At 41.7% G+C, this 23,761-nt stretch overlaps 2 protein-coding genes across 2 annotated transcripts in view; both read right to left on the reverse strand.

Moving 5' to 3' along the window:
- usp43b (ubiquitin specific peptidase 43b) overlaps positions 1-12,092 on the reverse strand; it is a gene marked incomplete at both ends in the record, with an annotated part of 65,152 nt that extends 53,060 nt beyond the window's left edge. Inside the window, 2 exons of the mRNA XM_080855817.1 lie at positions 4,156-4,302; positions 11,460-12,092. Of these exons, the coding sequence (XP_080711943.1) occupies positions 4,156-4,302; positions 11,460-12,092 (780 nt within the window). The remainder of the gene's footprint in view (positions 1-4,155; positions 4,303-11,459) is intronic.
- Positions 12,093-12,956: 864 nt separating this feature from the next.
- Positions 12,957-20,906, reverse strand: LOC308379567 (cilia- and flagella-associated protein 52-like; the record flags this gene model as incomplete). Its single annotated transcript, XM_080856762.1, has 14 exons — positions 12,957-13,135; positions 13,451-13,562; positions 15,811-15,913; positions 16,316-16,467; positions 16,782-16,927; positions 17,221-17,369; positions 17,949-18,119; positions 18,370-18,470; positions 18,598-18,714; positions 18,843-18,942; positions 19,655-19,783; positions 19,931-20,067; positions 20,155-20,354; positions 20,846-20,906. The coding sequence occupies 14 exons, from the start codon at positions 20,904-20,906 to the stop codon at positions 12,957-12,959; spliced, it is 1,857 nt and encodes a 618-aa protein (XP_080712888.1).
- Positions 20,907-23,761: the final 2,855 nt, after the last annotated feature.

Consider the following 23,761-nt stretch of genomic DNA (forward strand, 5'->3'; position numbering starts at 1 on the left):
GAATCGCGATACGAATGTGAATCGATTTTTTTGCACACCCCTAATTTTCAGTTGCCACATTTCTTCTAGTTTAATATCAAAACACCTTGTAATGCTAAGTAACACACTGATGATGGTGGTATGTCTGTGACTAGACTAATAAACGTGCGGTGAGACCTGCCAGGATGTCCGATCGCAACAGAGACATGCCGCTTGACACTGACAGCTTTTGGTCAGAGGTGCTCAGGCAGAGATATAGTTCCATTCCACCCTCTCTTTCCCATCACATTCCACCCTGCCCTGAGCTCGGTGACATTGCCGATGCGCTTCTCACCTCTCTCCCTCACGCCTGGCCGTGTGGAAACAAGCAACTCTTTCTTCACGCAGCTCACAAAAGCCCTCATTCATCACACAGCAAGATGGCACGTACGGTACTCTGTCTCCACAGTGATGCACGGTCAACAAACCAGGGATGAAGTAAGAGTTATGTTGAGCGTGTGTAGTAAATGAGGAAGATACATAAACACACACACAGATGTGTGTGTGTCTTTTTGTTTGAGTGCGTGAAAGAGGTTTGTGTTTGTGTGTGACCCATGTTTGTGCTTAGGGTCTTGCTCATGGTGTAACACTAGCGAAATGCTTTCATGTGCAGTGTTAAACCCACTGGATGCTCTGCCTTGCGATCTACACAATCGCAATCGCCAGACTGACTCTTACACGGGGATCACTGCAAAGCCTCTGCCTTATTTAGACACTGTTTGTGCTGTGTGGCTTTTCTACACCAAATAGTTAAAATATACTAAACCACACAAACACAAACCTCTCTCACACACAGAAACACACACACACACAGAAACACACACACACACACTCTCTTTTCTGAATTCAAATCAGACTTTTTCTAACATTCATGAACACTAAATGTTACTAAATGTTTGTTAGAGCAAAAATCTGGGGAATCAGAAAATCACAAGGCTCACACAAATGTCAACTCTGTCTGCCTACTTTCCTAAGGTCTCTTTTGTTGTGCACTGGAAGACAAAATCAGCATAATGTTAGAGGAGCAACCATCCAAAACCATCAAGACCACAATTAAGTCTCAGACACTCTCAACACTGCAGCGTAATGGTTTTAAATGGAATACACGGCAACCACTCTTTCCAATCCCATCTGAAGCACTCAAGACAAACTTCAACTGCATTATAATTGTGTTCAACAGAGTAATTATGAATATTTCACTGCTATGTGAAAGGAGCAACATGACCCCAAAATGAACCCCAATTCTTTTCAAGAGTGTTTCTTAAAAAGCAGAGAGCGTACTGCTTCACTCGCTGCCAAGTCACAACTATACGAACTGAGTCTCTCTCTGTGTGAGCAACCCTTTTGTAAAAAGGGTTTCACTAGTCTTTTATCCTGGCCACATTTCTGAGGCTGTGGCACTCAGATCCTTTGAGAGACGGTGAAAGGCTAGCTGTATTATTACCCTGTGTGAAAATGTAGTCACTGTGTGTATGGTATGAAATACTGAAGTGGTCATAAGGAATGTAAAATCTCAGGATGTCAAAATGATCCTAGCCAATTGAGGGGTTAGTGACCCATATTTTGGACACAAATGACATAGCACACACCCATGGGCTTACGGTCTCCAAACCCAGAAGCCACAGACACTCTCTCCGAGTCTCTTTTCTATCTTTCTCCTCACATCTATCCTGCACACTAAATGTGAGACTAGTCTCATAAGAGGATGGAGTGAATCATCAAACACACTACAGCACATATGGGTCAAAAGAACGCCTGTCCTTCAGAGCAAAATCCCATGAGATGGGACAGAAGGTGAGGGGGTGAGCAATTTTTCTTTAGGTTCTTAGGCAGTGGACCGCCAGGCCGCATGTTTTCATGCTGATAAAAAATAATATCCATGGCAACACTTGTGTCGGCAGAGCCTTCAGTGGCAGTTTCACAGGGGAGATGGCCACATATTAGAGACAACTGTCAAAAATGATTTTCTGTCCTGCACAAGGATACGACAATGACGGTGTGTGTTTACCACAGAAGGGGCATTTTTAATCCCAAGTTTGTCACTTCTTCCGTTTACCAGTTTACTGAACTGGCCCCATGAGCAGATTTTCACATGTGCCTTTGGACTTGGTCACACACTCCTGGCAGTCTTCTCCTTCCTTGTATCTTTCCTGTTTGATATCATGTGCCAGTCCCATTCATAACAGACCGATCTTTATGCTTTCCCATGCAGGCACATCCATCATGTCCAGAAAGAGGTAGCTGGCAGACGCAAGGCTAAGTGCAAGCACCCAGCCTTCCAGATGGATCTCAGCGGTTTTAGTGATGTCTTGTGTCTTTTCACGCTGACAGGACTGACGTGATGTTTCCTCAGAGAAACACCGGCCTCTTCAGGCCCCACTCACACCAGAGTGATATGAGGATTTTCCTGGTCACGGGCCAAAGCCCTGGCTCACAATGGGGACGGCTTCCGAGGATTCTCACTCTGTGCCCCAGCTGCAGGGAAGTGGGAATGTTGACGTTGGTTTTTACGTTTCATTCATTTATTTACACAGCCTGAGCGGAGCTATCACTCAGGAAGAGTGACTCGCAGTCGATGGATTCAAGGGTCAAGTCCAGTGCCATAAAAACCAGACTGGACAGTTACTCTTCATCTCAATAGATAGTTTTATCCATATGGACAAAGTGTGCTGTAAACAAATGCAGAAAAGCTAACCACTGTTTGTGTTTCCAAAAACCTAAAAACATATTATCTTGTTTTTTTCAGTGTACAGGAACATGTAACATAAGAATAATGGAATCATGGAAAAACATAAGGGGGGTACAACAGATAAACCACAATAACTCAACAGAAACTGGTCCGGGCTAAACCTTAACTGGTCCGGACTAAATCCTGCGGCATGTCTGACAGGATTTGCTCCATGATTAAGTCCCACTGTGTTTGTAAAATATGTAGCCTTTTTCCCTTTCCCATGAACGTGTCATCAGGTCATGCTGACAGTCCTTATCTCAGGATGACAGATTCCAGACTCAGAGCTTCTCTTCATCCTTGTGGTGAGAACAGACATGGCGTCTTGACACCTTTCCTGGGTTACATTATCTGTTTCACTGTCTGAATCAAAATGTTAGAACAGCCCCATGGAAAAGTTGGTCTGGTCATTCAATACTGCCATTAAACAATTACTTAAATCATAATTAGGCATCAGCTACCACTTAAATGCTTACATACAATAGCCATGGGTTTCTGCTACAATGTTGTGATGGAACTGATACCTCTTAATGACAGTTTTAATGATGCAGGGGGTCTTTGTTAAATGCACATCCATAAATGTAAACACACGCACGCACACACACACACACACACGCACACACACACACACACACACACACAAACACACATACACATATGCAAATTTTAATAATACATCCATTTCTACAGGAATAGCGACAATAGCACAGATCAAAGTTCTACCCAGGGGGCTTCAGGCTTCATAGTAAGCCGTGGGTGTTCCTGGAGGTGCATGAAGAGAACACAGACATCTACAAATGGCTCCATGCTTTCTACTGTAAATCTTCACCAAAAGACACAACCACGACACAAAACAGCCATAAAACGACATAAAACCTTGTTTGGCCACTTTTTAACAGCACGGACATGAAACCGTTGACTGTCTCTCGTACCATTTGGGAAATGTAAGCACTCAGTGAGAACCTCATGCTTAGTAATCACAGGAAGTAGCCAGTCAAAACAAAACATACCTCTGGATTCTTTAGGATTAGGGAATGTATATTTAGGGGCCAAACATTCAACTTTAGGTGCGAACAGCCACTGTCAGACAAGAACAGCATTGAACATGGCCAGGGATAGGACGTTTTAAAAGGACAGTCCCCTTCATCTTTGGTGTACAGTTAGAGGGCAAATACACACCACTAGCTACACACATTTGCCTCACAATCATTTAACCCAAGACAGAGAATATACAGAAGAAAAACTTGTAATACTAAAACCTTTTCATAACACTATTCTATGTATCATATTCTTTCTAGTTCAAAACAGTTCAGCCCATTTAAACAGTGAATACCACAGCACAACCGAAGTACAGGACAGGGGAAGAAAAGCATAAAGGTGAAAGGATGCTAAGAGTGACCCCCTCATACCTTTCCAGAAGCTTTGCCCTTGTTTTGGTGGTTTGTGAAGGTGGGATTGATGTCTTCGTGAACACGGTCCAAGAGCCAGAGGAGGAATTCCAGGGCATCATGTTGGGAATTTCCCCGGAACTGAGTGCCATATTTGGACACAATACTCTGAACAAAAGAAAACAAGGAGAGGGTCACCTGAGCAATTCAACATTTTTTTGTTGCAGCTGATGGCTACTCCCTTAAAATATTTCTACGCTGCTTCTCCACTCAGACTTGAGAGTGGCCCAATTTCAGACAAAAATAAACAGCATTCATGTTTCATGAATAAAAGATTATGATGATACACACATTTCTCACAACACACAAACACAAACACACACATACACACACACACACACACACATACACACACACACTTTTCTCTTGAGTTGTGTAAATCATCACCAAACTAAATACAGAGGAAGACAAACAGCACCAAATGATTTTAATCGCAGGCACTGACAGCATATCAGGATGAGAGGAAGCAATCAGGAACAGCTGGAAAATAGAAATGATTATGTGCTTTTTAAGACTGTTTCTTCCAGTGTTATCCACAGCCCAAGCAGGCTGTAGACCACAGCGTGAAATTCACCATCTTTGTGTGCATTCACCACAGCATCTGTGATCACTCACTCATTCACACACGCACACACGCACACGCGCGCACACACACACACACACACACACACACACACACACACACACACACACACACACACACACACACACACACACACACACACACACACACACACACACACACACACACACACACACACACGTGGCAGCAGTGGCATCCCTTCATCCAAAGCGACCACTGTGATTCCCACTTCTTTGTCTTGCATCAGTCAGATGGCCATCATGGCACAGTGGTATGCTTGCATTGCAAATTGGGCTTAAGCTCCTCACATTGAACCATTCCTGTGATACCACTAGCCTGCACTTTTTTGACCCTAATCAAAGAATGGACCACCTTGATCAACTGCTATTTCAGATGTCTTTGTTTCCACTAGTAACAATGACAATTGTTTGTTCTATGACACACTCAGTGCCGCAAAATGGGCGTCTATATTTATATGGGCCACCATGCAGAACAACAGTAACGACATCTGCATAAATATATGTTTATCTTGCTTGAGCCAATACTGCTCTGATGCAAATCTTTGGTTTAGTGCACTTTGATGAATCACTGTTGGCTCATGGTCTCAACAGCAGTGAGATTTTACCCTGCTTCTGAGGATGTATTCTCCATCTGAGCTTCGCTGCTACCCTAACAATAGCTGATTCAGCTAACTAATTATGTCCCTCATCAGGATTTGGTTAAGGTGATTTGGATCAGATAATAATTGCAGAAGGAAGGTCTATCTTCAAGCCTTTCCACTGGTCTAAAATGCAGAACACAAACACATACTCTATGATGACGGACAATGTGCAGTCGGCAGTACTTTTGCTACCCAGCGTGTCAGCTTGTTCAAAATACTTACACTGCCCAGTACTTTTTCACTGCCACAAGAGAGGCAAGTAACACTTGATGTTCACTAGATACACAAAGGGGAAATGTGGAGTGGTGCATGGAAAGCCTAAGCAATTACCCACAGATTTTGGTTAAGAGCACCTCTGCACCACTGACACAGGTGAGCCACCTTAAACTGTTAAGGAGTGGCTGTAAGAGACACATCTTCAAAGACCAATCACTCCACTGGACCATGTCCAAGACCAACCTCTCATACATAAAGCTTGGGGGAATTACAGGGACTCAAAGGAGCTTGATGTTTTGCCACACCATTTCAAAGAGCAAGGACTGGCAGGAGTTTCCAGTAGAGACATGAGAGTGTAGGTTTCCTTTTTATGCAAGACTACATCCAAAGCAACTTCATTGTACAGCAGTTATATGTACATATACCCACACCTTTCAAAACGTGAACAGAACCTTTCCACTAGCTGCACCATGGAAAGAATTGTTGTGTATTCAGTTGGTTTGAGCATGGAAACTCAAGACGAGCACAAAAGAGTAGGGTTTGTGCGCAGTGAAGAGTGACCTGACCTTGAAAGTCAACCAAGTTTGAAAACACTAATTTGAGATAATGATACATGCTCTGCTGAGAGGCTGACAGAGGATGGTGAATCTGATCAAAAGATCACAACTGAATGGAACAGAAGTAAAAAGAGAAAGAATATTAATGGTCTAGACATGGACAATGCCTTACAATTTGTCCAACAACCCCTTATTAACTATTAACTGTCTGAATTGCAATGATTCCGATTAACATTACATTTGGTCTAATTCGTACTTCAAAAATAAAGAACAAGTGAATGTTTAAAACTGTCGATGTCCTCATAGTCTGGTCACACTGCATTACTACACAAGATTTTGGTCAAATGACACAATAGAGAGCCAGCTGTTAGCTAAATGAACTTTTCTGTGGTGTTGCTGGCCCAGTCCCCCTTATGGGGAAACATGTACTTGCAGAAAAACTTAACAGTTTAGCTCGGAGCAATCCAACAATTGACCAAACAGACCTGTAAATGTGATTCTTACACCTTTTTCTTCTTAACTGATGTTACAACTTGTGAAAAACTGACTGCTTTCCTTCTCATTAGCTCCTGAGGCCCTGTGAACGGATCTGGCGGATAAAACAAGTAAGATGAAGTTGCAGTGAATGCAGCCAATGTCCTTTAAAAAAAAAAAAAACTGCACTGTTCAGTGAATGTTTATTTTAAAAACTCCAGGCAGACTACATAGTGTGATCAACACGTATCTATCAGACCAGCTTTAATAACAACACTGCTATGGTGCTGCTGTAACCGAGAACTGAAACCAGACTCTGCTCCGATTGCATCCTACTGAGAGACATTCCTTACAGCTCACAACAGCATAAATAAATAGACTTCACCCACTTCAGTTCTACACAAGTTCATTACTGACCGAGTTCCCTGAAATAACTGCTCGTGTACTTATATGACAGAGCTGCCTTCTGAAGAGATCTGACAATTGACACGGCAAATTATGAGCTCTTTGAATGCATATTGCTTAGAGACGCATTGCAAAGATAAAATTATTACGGCTATATAAAAGCAGCCAGCTTGCAATTCTATGTGCGGATGGAACGACTCGTCAATAAACAAGATTTACCGAAATAAATTATCACTGCAACACAGCAAATGGACAGAGTCTCACAAATGTTCAGAATTTTAATCGCATTTCTGTTTGTAAACCTCCAACAATAAATGACTGCAAAAGATTCACGTCCAACGGACAAGCTTTCACACTATGCAGAGTTGCAGATGTATATTGATCAGGGGGAATGTTTTGGTCCAGAGTGGACAGACAGAAGTGTGGGTGTGTAGGCGTTTTATCTCCTAGTTACCACAATCCCAAATATTGACGCATTCCTTAACTCTGGTTGTGGTGTGGCTGCATGAAGCCGTCATACACATATGCAGAAATGCACACAGGTCGATAATTAACTTGGACTCTGAGGGCGGTCAAGAAGAGTATCACCCTAATCCAGTTAACTACTATATCCTGTCAACCCCCAAGAAATTCCACAATTGCAATGAAGGCATAGTAGCTAGATGCTAATATTACTCTTGAAAGACAAGCATGAAGCTAAACCTTAGCTAACCAAAGATGAGGGGAAAACAAACCTTCTGACATTAGACCCACAACCTTGTCTGGGAATTCCCTGCCCCTTCACTGCATTGCATTTGCTCAGTTAGTCTGGCCAACTACTCATCAGCGATCCACTTCACTCACGTAATTGGACACGCCTTTAACCAATCAGACCAACGATACTATACAACGATACAACGATCGGTAATAAAGCAAACACATATTTTTTCTGTATGAATTGTTCCAGGGCAAGTTTCTGTTCTGTTTTCAAAGAAAACTTGCCTTATCGAAGTTTTGCGGTGCTTCGGCGGCCACCATGTCCAATGTTTAAAAACTCTCCGTGCAGTAGATTTTGTAAAGTAGCCGTGGTAAGTTTAAATCCGCCAATGGCGCGCCAGGTAGCCAAAAGCCAGTTTGTGATTGGCTCCAAGGATTCTGGAAATCTTGAAATGAACGGGTATCCAAAGTTGGCCAGACCCACTGCAGAGGCAAAATCAATTTGGCCGAAAGAAGTGGGGCGGGACTTCCCAGACTACCCACAACCACTAATACAACTGAATGTGTTTCACACTTAAGGAAACTTCTCAAGGTTGTAGAATTTAATGTTAAGATTTAAAGTGCTTTTGGTCCTCTCAGACCACTATAACAAAGCACAAATGCATAACATTCTCTTGAACTTTCTCAACCCCCTTCTGTTTTGCATTCCAGAGATCTCGAAACACAAAAGCAGGTTAATTTGTTTTAGCTAGGGACATTTCCATTTCTTCAAGGTCCTGCCCCCTGTGTCACGTCCTAAGCCTGATCAGACTTGTTTTGCACTGGATAATTACTGACTTCATAAAACGTATATTACTCTTGAAGAGTTCTTGATCAAATTATAGGTCTACGGTCCTAGACTGTTTATGGGTGGAATTTGCAGTCAGGTTCAAGGGAATCATTAGGTCTACCACACAAAACTCTTTGTGACAACAGATAATTTTACAGGGCTATAGCAGTTGCTCGGAGTGCTTGAAGATCCCATTTTAGATGGCCTGGACATTAACTCAACATGGTAGCACATCACAAGACCTAACTAAACACAACAGAGGGGCTTTGCGTTGAACAGGAAGACTTCCCCAGTTCAAGGGAAACTTAAAGTATTTCATCAAGTCTAGTCAATTGTAACTTATACAATTAGTCTTAATAGGACTTAGTCTATATTACTAAGTCCTATTAAGACACGATGCTGAAATCATAGAGTGATGAGATACTGTATGTGAATTACTGTCTGAGAAGACTGGGACTGTGATCCAACTTTACACCACCATATGCACCGTACACTTTCAAACAAACAGAAGGTCACCGTCACAGTAAACGTATCTACGAGGTTCACCTTGTTTAAAAACAGTAAAGTACTAACATACTGTATTGTCAATGGACCCCATATGCCCTACTGTAACACTGACAACCTGTAGTACTTGGTTGTGGGAAGTCAGGGCTTTGAAAAAAAACTGAAAAACTGCCTAAGGATGACTGCAATTCATCTAAATGACCAAGTGTGTCACCTACCACTGTGGTTAGCCATAATGGCAACATGCATCAAAACATCCCCTCTAATCATTGCCACCCAATCAATTATTTTGATGCTCTAAATGGCTTTTTAAAGCGCCAACTCCTTAAGTCTATCACTGTACACTGTACAATTTCTGACACAGGAGAATAAGCACAGCAAAAATCCTGTTTCAAGATGTGAACAATGTTGGGTGTTCTCATGCAAACATAAGCCTTGGACCTCCACTTCTTCTAGAGTGATTACCATTTCCGGGAATAACATAACGTGGACTTTCTCCCCCTATGCCCACATCATCCTCCCTTCTCTGCTCTTACCTTGAGATATGAAGCTTAGCTACAATCCAGAGCTTAGCGCCTCAGGCATCGGAGCAGGGTGATTCATTCTCTCTGCTCCTCAGAATATGTGGGCAGTGTGGGAGAGCTGGAGGGTTTGGGGTGGGGGTGGTTGAGCTGATACTGTCACATGCTCCACAAATATTGTTTTCTGTAGGCCCAAGGAGTATGTAATCTGTCTCTATACACATCGTCCAGACTGGGGGAAGCCAAGAGCCTTTTTACTTTATGTCTGGATTTTGGAGTTCAGAAGTCTGTTGTCAATCACTCTCTAGACCCAGGAGATACATGGCGAGACCCTGGCCAATCAGACTCTTTCATCAGTCACTATCAAGGGAGAAAAGAAAAGCCTTGATTTTAACAGCCATGATCAAGTGATCCTCTGTCCACACTTCAGAGGGATTCTTTTTGTAATGTTTTTTTTCCCCTACTTGGCTGAATCTTTCTGCATTCACAAGTCAACTTACAATACCTGTGATGCATGAATAAATAAGATCCCCCACCAGCATTAATGCACATTAACATGTATATCACCTCTGATAACTGCTGTGAAATGTTCCCAAACAAATTACTCCCAGTGGCCTTTTGTGTGGCAGCTTAAATACCACTGGTCTTTCATCCTCTAGTCACGGCTGAACTCACAATCATGATAAGACCATAAAAGCCTTGACACAGCGAAATATGAGACAGATTTGTATTCCCAAGCTACGTGAGACGTCACTCTGGCTAATTTTGGCTTAACAAAGTGAGCGGCATCCTATTGCTGAAGCTTATAGTTCTTAGAGTGCTTTGTAATGTTGTCCTGCTCAGCGCAGACTGTCAGCTCAGCGCTTCTGCCCAGACACCTGGTGACCCTGTGCCCCTGGGCTCTGTGGCGCACCGCTGCTGGCCACCTGCAGCATCAGCATTCAGGGAGCAGCAGACTCAATGGGCCCTCTGTCCCACAGGGGAGGACTTTGTGTTGAGTCCTGCTGATAAGCTGCATAAACAGCTCTGTCGATAAGAGACTCAGTTTTGGGTGAAAACACTTCCATATCAAAAATGATTATTCAACAGATTTGGACTAAAACAGATATTATTTAAAGAGTATATGATGGACTCTTACAGTAAAAAATGTAAAAATTATTTGAAGTATGATATGTGTTGCCCTCTGTGATGAAAGCCATTAAATGTTTGTCCAAAGTCACTTGTCTGGTTCAGCAGAAGTGCTTTTCCAAACTTTTTACCCCCCCCCCCCCCCCCCCAACAGCATGTTTGTTTGTCTACAAGCACTCCAGAAACTCAGAACTTTTGCTGAAACCTTTGATGGCACAGAATTTTGTTTAATGATTAGAGGATAACAATTTTTGTGAGATCCAGCTTATGTGTGGAACACAACAGCTATTCAAATGGTTCATGTCTAATAATTCATACCAATGCAGCGACCACGGTTCAACACAGGTTGATTTTATGTAAGCATGGTTCTTTAGTAGTGCAGCAGTAGCGCGCTGTTGTTGTCACACCAACAACGGAATCCCGCGCACTTTGACCTTGAGAAAAAAGGGCAGTGAACACAAAATCACATCCTACTCTTCACACCAGCCTTTACAGAATAAGGGGTTCTTCCGTTAGAAACCCACTGGACTCTTCCCAAATTGTAATCCTGTAACCTCGCGTCTATATACATATCAAAAGGCTACATATGGGCCAGTTTTATGTATCCAATGTGTGTCATTTAAACATTGAGGCTATTGTAACTGGCATAATTCAAATGCTTTAGAGTGCTGCCATACGTAACTTAGCTTACCTTAAATTCCACGGATAACTGAGGAGTGTATTCCAGAGTCCATAGCCCCCTAACAAGCGTCGCCAACTGCTCGGTCACCTCTCCCTGGGCAGACTGCACGTCTTCAGTCTTTACAATTCCATTGATTCTCCTTTCACTGAAATCCAATTTGTACCGTTCAAGGCAAAGGTATTCCGCCAGTAAATCGGTATTACTTAAGCACTGAACAGCTGCATTCATGAAGCAAGTGTTTCCGTGGTTTTTCAAACCAAGGACACCTGGAGTTTTGTCCCCGTAAGACAAGGACAATCTTTCTTTGAGGCAGTTACGGGACGAAACTGTGAAACTTTTTTTCGTCAATCGCTCGGACGCGACCTGGATGTCTTCTTTCATATAGCCTGAGTTCGCACTGAGGGTGCAAGGTGTACCGTCCCGAAATCCCCCGTCATCATCTTCTCCTTCCCGTCCTTCTCCATCAGCGTCCCCTACATGAGTCCATGTGCCCAAAGTTTTCAGAATTTTATTCATAAGACTTCCCACTGACTTGAAAGATTTCTTTCGAAACAACTTTGCTGCAGTTTGTTTCTTCTCTTTGTTCTTCGCGGTCTTGGTTTTCATTGATTCGTCTTTTGCTTTGGTCTCTATTGTATCCATTACTATCCGAAGAGCCTTCACTACTCACAGAGAGAAAACCGGAGGCAGTTCTGGTAAAAGCTTCTTCACCTGTCTGCAGTTAAGGTCTTTCAGCCCAAAAGCGGCACAGCACGGGCAGAGGTTTAACTATGATGGCACGGACAAACGGTGCCAAGGCACGGGGGAAAACAGCCATGAACATTTCCACGTCTCGAGCATTCCGACAGTTCAGACTTGCTAGAGCTGTCATTCTCTGCGCGCGAGAGGGACGCCGCGCCCAGTGTTTGCACGTAGTGATCCTCCCGCTGATCACGCTCGCAGTTGGAGGTTTTTGTAAAGCGCGCTGAACTGGCAGTAGGCTTCACCTAGCTACATTTCACCTCAGGCCAAGCACGAAAACATCACCCCACTCAATTTAACAGTTAACCATTTAAAGGCACTAAATTGGTTATGCACTATATCACACAACATGAAATGCTTTGATTTTCTCGGTCTATTAAAGCGAGAATATTTTTAAGAATACAACGTCATAGCCTATGTTTGGCTACAATTGTTACAGTAGTTGGATGTGTTTAACAGTTGCACACTGAGCCCTCTGCTGTTGTGTAATGTGTGAGATTGTCTCATAGCTCAAATTTCAACAGATTAAATGTACTCACAGGTGACAGCAATTTAGGCTGTAATGAATCAAGTCTACAGAAAATAAATGTCAAACCATTTATAAAGATTAAAGAAAAAAAACAGAAGTGTCTCAAGAACAGTTCTCCAATGTTTGGTACGAAAATATAATAATAATATTTCAAATGACAAGTTAGTAAACTGGTAGGACCAGCCATTCTCCTTCTGTTCATGAGTCCCCTTTTGAATTCAGTTTAAGACCAGTACTCAATGAGCAGGCTCAGGGAACCTCCACCTCAGCACTCCTCCATCTGTACTGGTGCTGATAATGTACTTGTTGTTGGAGCAGATTTTAACACTGGTGATGCTGCCACTGTGTCCGATACCCACATGTGACATGTCTCCATTGTCATATCCCCACAACTTGACCAGCTTGTCACCTCCCCCTGTATGCAGGATGACATTATAACACCTCATCACTATTTAGGCATGGCAGACAGAGTTGGAAAAGTGTTACTTTTAAAGAAAGTCAATTGTTCAAAATCCTCCAAGGTTAACGTAGCCTCCAAGCCCACTGGGGCCTGCCTGGGGTTTGTCCTAAAAATTGCCTCTAAGTAAAAGAAGGATAATGCAACTGTGGGGTTTTCCACTCCTTTAAGAATTTGAAACATCATCAGGTCTGCGTGTCAAATCTGCTTTGTGTGTCTATTTTGAACATGTCCAGAGTCAATGAATATAAAAAGAGAACACATTTACTATACCTGTCACAAAATACTTTCCATCCAGGGTGATGTGCATGCCATTGATGGCACCTGAGAGAGATCCTTCCAACGTCCGGATAGCAGACCCATCATATACCTCCCAATAAGCAATCTATCAAGAGACATTCCACACAGCATGTAACCCACAAATACATACATCACCAACAAATATAAAATTACATGTTTCCATAGAAGTAAAGTAAAGTAGTCAACCAAGTATAATCTGCTACAAGGCCCTTTCTATGTTTTACTGCTCAACAGGAAGTGCACCAAGGGGCACCAAAAAAATATATGCATACAAATAAATTGAAATAGATAATAATAATTTACAATCTACCTTTCAGACTACTCCACCATTAAACGGATATAGGTTATACACTCTATATTTCACTGACATAATAATATTAGGAATTGTGGTGCCCCTTTCTCTCCCTGTGGTTTGTTTTGATTGCCCCCATAGTGACAATATGAAGGCTATAGGCAACAATTTACAGAAGAAAAATGGTAAAGGTGGAAAGGCCCTATAGTCAAGAGCAGAAGAGAAAATACAAAAATGGAAAACTGCGGGATGATGCTCTTACATCTTGTATGTTTGAAAGTGTTAATTTGTAAAATAGTGGAACATTTGCCTACGGCTTCATACCAGGCAAGAAACATCCAAGTTTAACAAGCCAATGTTAGAAAGCTTAGTCTATGGGGCCAAGAGCTAATGCTAGCCAGCATTTACATTTGTGAGTGTATGGGTTATTAAGTCAGATTAATACGCCCTTCATTGAAAGGCTATCCTACACAACAGTCTCTCCTGCTACATATGTAACTTCAGCAATCTGTCATTCCTAAAAGTAAGTTGAAAAGTAGTTGTAGCACTCCTAAACGCAAAGACACAGGATATGGGATATGGAGGATATGGAACCGGCAAAGACAACAGCTGAAGCCAAAGAAGCATGAAGACTGACAAGGTAAAGGGATATCACAAAATTGTCCACAAATATGACTTTGCATAGTTTTGTTCATTTTGATATGGGAGATGAACGCTAACATAACCAAAAACTAAAACAAGAATGACCAATTTTAAATTTGCTGAGATAATGCTTGCGTTTTCAGCCCCCTATATGATAGCGTTGCGTATTATGTGTAATCTTATAAAATTATGTCGGCAACATGCTTAATATACATTGGACAGCGTAATTTATTTTAAGATAGCCGAGTTAGGTTTTCAAAGTTGCCTGGTTACTCTCGCTTTTTCTCTTTCTATCTCCGACAACATCTTTCGCAGTTTTTCGTCGCCTCTACCATGATGTCCATACAGACTTCCTCTTATATGGGTTTAGTTGCACATGCAACATGCACATGGGTTTAGTTGTTGATGTATAAGGTGGTGCCATAAAGCGTTACGTAGTTCTTGCGAGAGGCCTCACGCCCTATACCCCAAAATGACATAGTGAATACTAGGCACACCAGGCATGCCGAGGCAGTGGCACAGATGCAGTTCTCCGTAATACAAGTCAAGTCACATACAAATGATTTTTAAGCTGCTATTTAAAGGTAATATTGTTGCATTATGTTACTTTAACATCAGGGGATATAGTGTGTGTCAGCATGTAACAGCAACAGATAACTTATTTCTGGACTGCAAACTGCTTTCTTCAGTTTCTCATAATGAGTTCTCCCTATGCAAACTAAAGCTGGATGTGTCTGTCAAACCAAACAAGAAGCTGTGCTTAAGAACATGTTTGTGCCTGTGAATGTGCCTGTGATCGTCTCTTGGGTAGCCAACTGTCTCCTTCTGAGGCTGGCCTCCTATTGCAATTGTTATTTGGAGTTATTTATAGAAATAACCTAACTTCCGTTTAAGACACACATCCCGCTTTTACTGTGCTGCTTTCTTGGTAATTAGGAACACAAAATATGTAGGAAATGGCATTTTATTGTCAATGCTGGTATGCTTGCCATCCTCGAGCCACATCTTTAGTTTGAATGTCTGTAATGTTTGCATGGTGCTTACTGCCACAGTAGCGTTCTCATCTACATAAGCATAATAAAAGCACAACGATGGGAAAGACAGTGAGCAGAAGCAGACATCTGAGTTGTTTCAGGTTTATCTCGCATTTCCTGGGCTTTGTAAGGGATCTAAGATGAAGCACCAGCAAGAAACCTGAACCTGGTTGGCCTGTTTTACTCTGTTGTTTGTTTGACTGCTTTTGTGATGTTTTCACCAGTGCTACTATAACTACAGTCTTAAGGATATAGAGAAAATTAAACTATATTGTTATTATATATGTTTACTTTGAAGATGCATACCCATAAACAGGATGAGCTTTTGAGGAAGGCACATTTACATACCAATTATAGTAATTTACCTTTCTGTCTGTGCCACTGGTGATGATCTGATCCTCGTCAGGATGGTAGCAGACAGTTTTGAACAAAGTGTTGGCCAACACCATCTGATTTCTGACAAAACGTCTGCAGGGATAGTATACCAATATCAGAACTTATGTAAAATTATGAGACACAATCAGCATAGAGTATGTACTGAGCCCATTACCATTACCTCAACAATTCAACTATATGGCACCAGCACCAAGATTATAGGTTCAAGAACTAGAAAATTGGTTTAATCTAAAGCCTCAATGAAAGAATTTGGAGATGAATTGCGCTATACCACACTTAAATACAAATCTGCCCAGGTTATCAAGCTCTTTTTTTACACCTGTCATAAGTCTTGTTACACAAGTAACTGAAAATAGCTGAAACCACACTACCACATAACCATTACTTATTAACAGATGTGACGCATAACATCAATGTTGTGGCTTCAAAAGACATCAGTCAGTCAGTAAAGCACAAAGTCGCCATTTCACTCACACTAGATCCCAGATGATACAGGTACCATCTGAGCTCGCCGTGACACACTCCTTGTCATTGCTCTTGATCTTAATGCAGTTGACTGAAGCTTTATGCTCCTTCATGATCTCCAGTAGTGTGTGTGAGTCTTTCAGGATTTTCCAGACCCGAACCTTCTCTCCAACCACAAATCCATGTTTAGGCTATGTGTTGCATTACACTATGCTATCTACATTATCGCATCATTGTGAGGGGCTATGACAATAAAACTAAATATCAATGATCAAAGGCAGTCCAAACACAACAGCAATGAGGTCCTGGTATTCAGACACGGTAGGAGTTAGGCATAACCTCACAACTAGGTTCAGAGCATTTAGTAGTATTTTAAAGCAAAATAGATGCATGAACACGATGTCATCACATTTTCAATGAAATTGGACATAAACAGGACACAAACAGGACATAAACAGAACACAAACAGCCTCACCTGCCCCTCACCACCCCCGCTCACGATCCTGCTACTGTCCTTGGTGATAGCAATGGCAGTTACCCCCATGCTGTGGGCGTTCTCCACTGTTAACCTCAGCTTCCCTGTTTCAGGTGTGAAGCCTCGAATCTTCCCATCATTCCAGGCTGGAGGGACACATTCCACCATGTGAGTCTCAAGCATGTGACTATTTGTTTACTTGGCAGATAATGTTACACATTAGAGCTTTCCCTGAGGCATTTGCATAAGGACTCAATCTAGAAATGAAGTCACATTTTAACCAACAATTAATCTCATATATTCCTATTCTTCATATTCATAATACTGGCAGTAATATTTACATAGGAGCTGCTGATCATTGCACTAGTCTGTTAAAGGTGAGAGACACCACACCAGGACATCAGAGACTACTGGACAGCTTGGGAGATAGGGACCCTACCACTGATAATGCTTGTGCCATCTGTTGTAAAAGTGATGGCATTGCAAGTCATGTTGGACACAGAGATCCGCAGCATCTCCTTGGACATGTCAGTGTGCCACACTCTGATGTCGCTCCCTGAGCAGGTGGCAAAGAGCTCAGAGGAACCACTAAGAGAAGGAAACAGTTCAGCTCACAATTAGTCATAACACTTCAAGGATTACTTAAGCACTGCATTTTCTTACGGGTATCACATCCTCGATAGCACAAAACATTGCATATTATCGTATTGAATTTAGCTGCAAACACTCTGTACTTAGTCAGCAAATTGTTCTGAGCAGTAAATATGGCAAACTGCTGCACCAGTGCATGCAGGTCAATTCATATGGGAGTGAGGTATACTACATTCAAGTGAATTTTACCATTTGCCACTGCAACCACAACAATGACAGAACATCGGCTGCTTAATGTATGTAATAACTGATGATTTAGTCTGATCACACACACACACACACACACACACACACACACACACACACTTTGTTACAGCCCCAGGGTCCCCAAATACATCTTGCACTGAAAACCTGTTCCACCTGCACCTGCATATTCTGTCCTATAGCACCCTCTTGTGGCAAAAGAGACTGTATTGCAGGCAACAAACAGGACATCAGGTCAAGTAACCTTTTGTTTCACCTAAACAACAGAATACATCAAAGACTGACGTCCTACTCAGCACAAAATGCACTCACTGGGGAAAAGCGGCATCCACGACTGCACTGCTGTGACTGGTGGCGATGACTTCTTCCTTGAAGTCCACGTAGTTAAAGCGGTACATCTGAGAAGCCTCTGTGCCCACAAAGAACTGCTGACCCTCACCCCGCAGGGTGACGGAGGTCACCCCTCCCTCCAGCTGCACCCGTCTGAAAGAGGTGGACACTCTCTGAGTCCGAGGCTTCAAATGCTTCACTGGTTCACACATACAGTGACCACCTAACCGCTCAATTACCACCTTAAGCTGTACCTCTGACTACTTTCTTATGAGTGCCATAGATTCAGGTGGTTGACACCAAATATGAAAAATGATTGGTCATTTCTGAGTGAAAATGGCATACAGTCTAGTTTACTACAGTTTAATGTCTGGTTGTCATGATCCAGTGATCCTATACTTACTTCAAAGTTTTAAAGTTGGACTCAGAACACAGGGTAATTGTGCCATCTCCTGACCCGACCAACAAGTCACCTGTAATTAGTTCTTTCATAGCATTCACTCCCTGGAGAAAAATGAAAATGAATGAATGACACAAAGTAAGGGCATTTACTCACAAATATAAAATGTCAATACATGAGAATGACAGAATCAGAAACCCAAATATAGATCTTGAAAGAGAGATGTCTCACTTTGATGCATTTTTGTTTCACAGGACCAAAGCGGTTAAGAAGCCTGGTCTTCAGGTTAAATTTCAGTATGTCACCACTGGTTGTGCCACAGTAGAAATAGGTATCATCTTGACGGATCTGGAAGTGAATTGATTAAAAACAGATAAAAATGGTTACTGTAGACAAAAGATGTAATTCTATTCAATTCAAATCCCTAAGAGAATCTGAAAAACTTGTGCACACATGTGTCATCTTGTTTAGCCCACCTCAACACACTTGACAATCCTCTTCAGTTGGCCACTCTGACACTCCGTTGCCCGAATTTTTCTGTTGGCAAGATCTAGTTCCCAAACTCGAACAGTTCCACTAATTGAAGAAGAAATGACAATTTTGGTTCTGTGAGGCTGATTGACAGACACCGACTTCCTAATGGAAGTTTTTTTGTCTCTTTATTCTAATGGCAATGTATAAACAGCGAAACAGCGCATCCAGTCATTTCATTACATGTCACCACTCTCTTTTGGTGTCAAAATTCAACTGATAATTCAGTCCGTCAAGCATCTCATCAAGGCGGGTCTTCAGTTAAGATGTCACTTTTTTATTCAGTAACTTGGTTCACTTCGAATACCCTCCTGTCGCTGTAAATGGGAAACAAACATAGTGGTTCGCGCCGAACCATAAACAATTCCAGCCAACCAACGCGTTGCTTCAGGAGCCTGGAAGGAAAGGAGGTAATTTGATTGCTATTGAAGTATTAACAATCTTTCGCCAGAATCGCAGTGCTGCCTTAAATGGATTCAAGTGAAGTTTTAAAATAAGTTATTCAAATTGAATTAAGGATTGCCTTGCCACTTTGCATATCACATTACTAATTATAAAATGCATTTTCTAATTGCATGACAAAACTGCACATTGAATTGGCAATTGCAAAATGCATTGCCATTTAAATAAAGAGATTTAAAAAACTTCCATACTTCTTAATACCTTGAATCTTACTTCATGAGGTAAGATAACATTGTCTTGATGTCAATGTATCATGTATTTTAGTTTGTTTCTCACAACATAACACATGTCTTACTTGCCAGCAGACACAAACACCTCATCTGTGTTATTGCAGAACTGCACAGTCAGGCAATGGCCAGAACTGTTGGCCGATGCAGGGCTGCCACAAATGGCCTCTTTGGTCTCCACATTCCACACAACCACACTGCAATTACATGTAGTCATTAGTGTACCGTTTACTTTGTAATACTATTTTCTGTTTTGTGCATCTTAGCAATATAAAAGTGATATTACACAGGTTGCCATTACACAGCCTCTCATAATTTATTTAAAAAAAAAACTGTAGACTTACTTGTTGTCATCTTGGCCCCCAAGGGTTACTAGGTACTTTTCACCTGGAGAAAAAGCTAGTGCTTCAACTTTTGCCTTGTGCAACTGAAGACGAGCATGAATACACTTCTTTGAAAAATCCCAGATGATAACGTCTGCCTAGAGTACAGAGGAAGTAAGATTCAACAAAACTTGCTATAACCAAATTGAAAAGCGTATCAACATATCCTCAGCTAATCAACATACCTTGAACCCCATGAAAGTGACCTGTCCAGAAGCCAGATATCTTCCACTTTTTGACACATTGACGCAAGAAACATTGTTTGTATGGCCATAAAGAATATCCTGCTTATTGGTGAGTAGGCTTTTTATTATGATATTGCACCCAAGGCAGTAAATTAGATGCTCCCTGTCTGGATGTGCAACCATTCCAGAAACGATGTGTCCTGGGATAAAGAACAGAGGTAACAATAGTTCAAGCCATTACACCTCAATGGAACATTTTATTTTAAAGGATATTAAATCAATTGTTTGTCTAGTTGAATGACTACAGTACAGGCATTTAGTTGAACCTGAAACAATAAACGTTGTCTTGTTCAAATTTCACACAAAAAGCTTGAAAGCTAATGTTGAAGCTGAAACTAGCTTAAAGGCTAACGTTAAACTTATATTAACATTAAAAGGAAACTTTTCGACAGTAACTTTAAACCATTTTTTTTAAATGATCAGACTTAATTTTAAAAAGCGGCTATCGATACCATTGACCAATTTTCTTTCTTAAGATACATCACCACAGCTAGCTGTCTAGCTAGCATGCCACTGTAAAAATACACGAGTGGGCACACAGCTGTTTACCATTGCCTTAACTTGCTAGTTAGCGGCACCTAACAGTTAATGTTACTGGAAGTGCGAAAATGCATGTGTCAATGTGTTTTACCATTAAATCCTATAACAACTTCAAGTTCAAGTTGCGGAGCTTCTTCTGAATCTCCAGCCATGGCAATAAGGTCTTAATATTGGTCTTTATAACGTTATTTGTTTTTATTAGGATATTCCAAATAGACAGCTAGCTAGGCTAAGATGATTTTCGGAGTAACCTAGCAACGATGTTTGAGATAGAATCAAGTTCATCCTGTTTAGGAAGGCCCAATGGCATCATGGAAGGAAGACATCATGCCCTCGCGTATAGGCCTTCTGTGAAACCCTACACAATTTTTTGCACCCATATCCTTGTGACAGACAACCTCTGACTTACTTTTGCATTCTGCATAATATGCTATGTCCTTCTGCCCTCACCACATATTTGCAAAGGTGAGAGGTCACTCTTAGACATGCCAGTATCTTAATCAGGGTCATATCCGTCCAAGACCACCCAACTCTGTGTGATGCCTATTCATGCCAGCTTGTGCGAGGTAGCACTTCAGTTGAGTTATGGTTGGAAAATGAAGGGTGGACGCCATAAACTCATGTCTTGCATGCAACTGGGCAGTTGTCTTCTTCTTGATGAAGAATCGATCCTTTGAGTAGAAAAGCACTGATGGGGTCGCTGAACACTGAGTTCCTTATGTGTGCCTGGTGGAAACATTTTTCACATTATTAGCACTGACATGGCATCACTTCTGTTTTATGATTTGTTGAACCGCTTGAAGAAGTTGTAATTTTAGGAAAGGATAGGCTACTATATTTCTTGTAATAATACAATTTTACTGTGTATAGTTTGTAGCATACACATAATGTTGGCCTAATTATGATTGGTCTAATAGCCCATTAAATTACTTCATGTAATTTTGTTGGCCTGTTTGATACTAGAGGGTGCACTGGAAATCTTTGCTGATAGCCAAGACTTCACCCATGAATGAATATCCTGAGGGGGGCAGTGTTTAGAAAGAAATGAGCCATCGATCAGTGCAGTGAGTCTGTTAGACAGTCATTCCAATTGCATGATAGCCATCAGTAAGCAATGGTCATCCGTGGCTACCAAACAAAGAGCACTCCCCTGTCCTACTTCAGTGACTCTTACCTCACTGTGAATCATATCCTCGCACCGTTACATCCGCTCAATTCACTGCTCTCTGGAAGAGCTAATGATGATGAGATAATAATGATAATGAGTAATAAATGGCTGTGATCAGCTAAGCAGGTCCACAAATCCAGGTTTTTAGGGTATCAGAGACTTTGTTTTGACTTGATCCCCACATGGATAGCTTGGGCTGTCTCCAGTATGGCAGGTCCATTGTTAATCATTGGGGCGACATTACAAATTGGAGGCAGCCCCAACCATGGAGGGAGTGAAAAACTCAGTGTGAGGTCTCTGTGTCAGCTGTGATGCTTTCACTCACGGCTGACTGATCTAAGCTTTCCCCCTCTCTCTCTCTCTCTGTCCCTACCCGTTTTATGTGAAAGAATCAAATAGATGATGGGATAAAAGGGACACAACTCAGGAAATCTTTTCTGTTTGACCCAAGTTGTCGGTGCTGTGCCTGGCAACACTCCAGGATGACCGGGCTTTTAGAACTGCCTGATAGGCTCAGCAGGCGCACAGTGGGTCATTAATGGGATAAGCATTTAATCTTCACATTAAACTAAATAAACCCTGCAGTTACAGAACCATATCTGAACCCAGTGCTGGCTCCTCCTCAACCACAGGATTCATAGTCAGCCCATGAAGTAAAAAAACAAAAAACAAAACAAAAAAACTGTTTAAATTATGTGAACATTGTTGGAACATTTTCAATTGAGTAGCTTATCCTTTGGAATGTACTGCTATTTAATCCAGGTTTTGTGAAAGTTTGATCCATAAATGATGTTGTTGCATGATGTTTGAAATATGATTTATCGGCATGTAGGTACTTAAAGAGAGAGAGACTCAACCAATAATAAAAAAATGTCTTTGTGTTTGTTTTGAACCCTATTCAAAAATGATCTTGTACTTTTTGCTCATTATCTCACATAGTACCGAGAGTTCCTATGAGACCTTCACATGCTAAGACAGCATCTCAGGTCTCTCTAGAGGACCACAAGAGCATGTGGAATTCTTTTTTCTTTCCTTTCTTCTTCTTTTCCTTAAGTTCCTTAGTCCTTGCCATGGCAAAGTGTTGCCCTGGTATGCAGCTTCTATTGATGAACACGCACATGCATGAGAAGCGCTTTTGTAATGAATCTCTCACAAGCTCTTCACAGCTCTCTCACATCATCATTGCTGAAGAGCCCTCGCAGATTTGCTTTCCAAAATGAGGACCGACAGATTTATTTGCTATTTATTTTTATTTCAAGAAACAAATTATTTTGCACAGCTGTGGAATTGTAACAAAAATGCCATAAGGGTTGCAGATGTGATCCGTTCTGAAAATCACACACATTTGTGCAAACAAATTTTCTGATAGCCACTTTGTGTTTATCATGGCACGGGGGGTTTCCAGTGGGACTCAGGTCTGGCCTGCCAACACAGCTGTGTATTCGGCTAGCATATAGGCAGTGAGCAGTATATTGTGTACAGTGTAACAGAATGCTAGAGCTCCTTGAATAAATATAGTTGTAAAGCATTCGCATTACCGACTTCATCCTCTTATTGCCTACCTGAGACCTACCGACATACTACATTTTGTGGTTGTGGCTATGGGGGGCCCGAAACAAAACAAGTTCTTGGCTGATTTGTTGAAATAAACCAGAGGTTTACTTTGCCCTTTTCTCCTACAGTGGGCATCAGCAAAGCATGCTGAACTGCCAGTGTCCCTGGGGATGATCATGAATGAAACCAGCAGTTTACTGCAGCACAGTGGTCCTCAGTGCTGGTGTTTACCGTAACATAGTCAGATCTAGTCATTGCAGAATAGCAAGGCCAAAGGTCACTAAT

The sequence above is a fragment of the Sprattus sprattus genome (genome assembly GCF_963457725.1).
Source record: "Sprattus sprattus genome assembly, chromosome: 18".
NCBI lineage: Eukaryota > Metazoa > Chordata > Actinopteri > Clupeiformes > Clupeidae > Sprattus > Sprattus sprattus.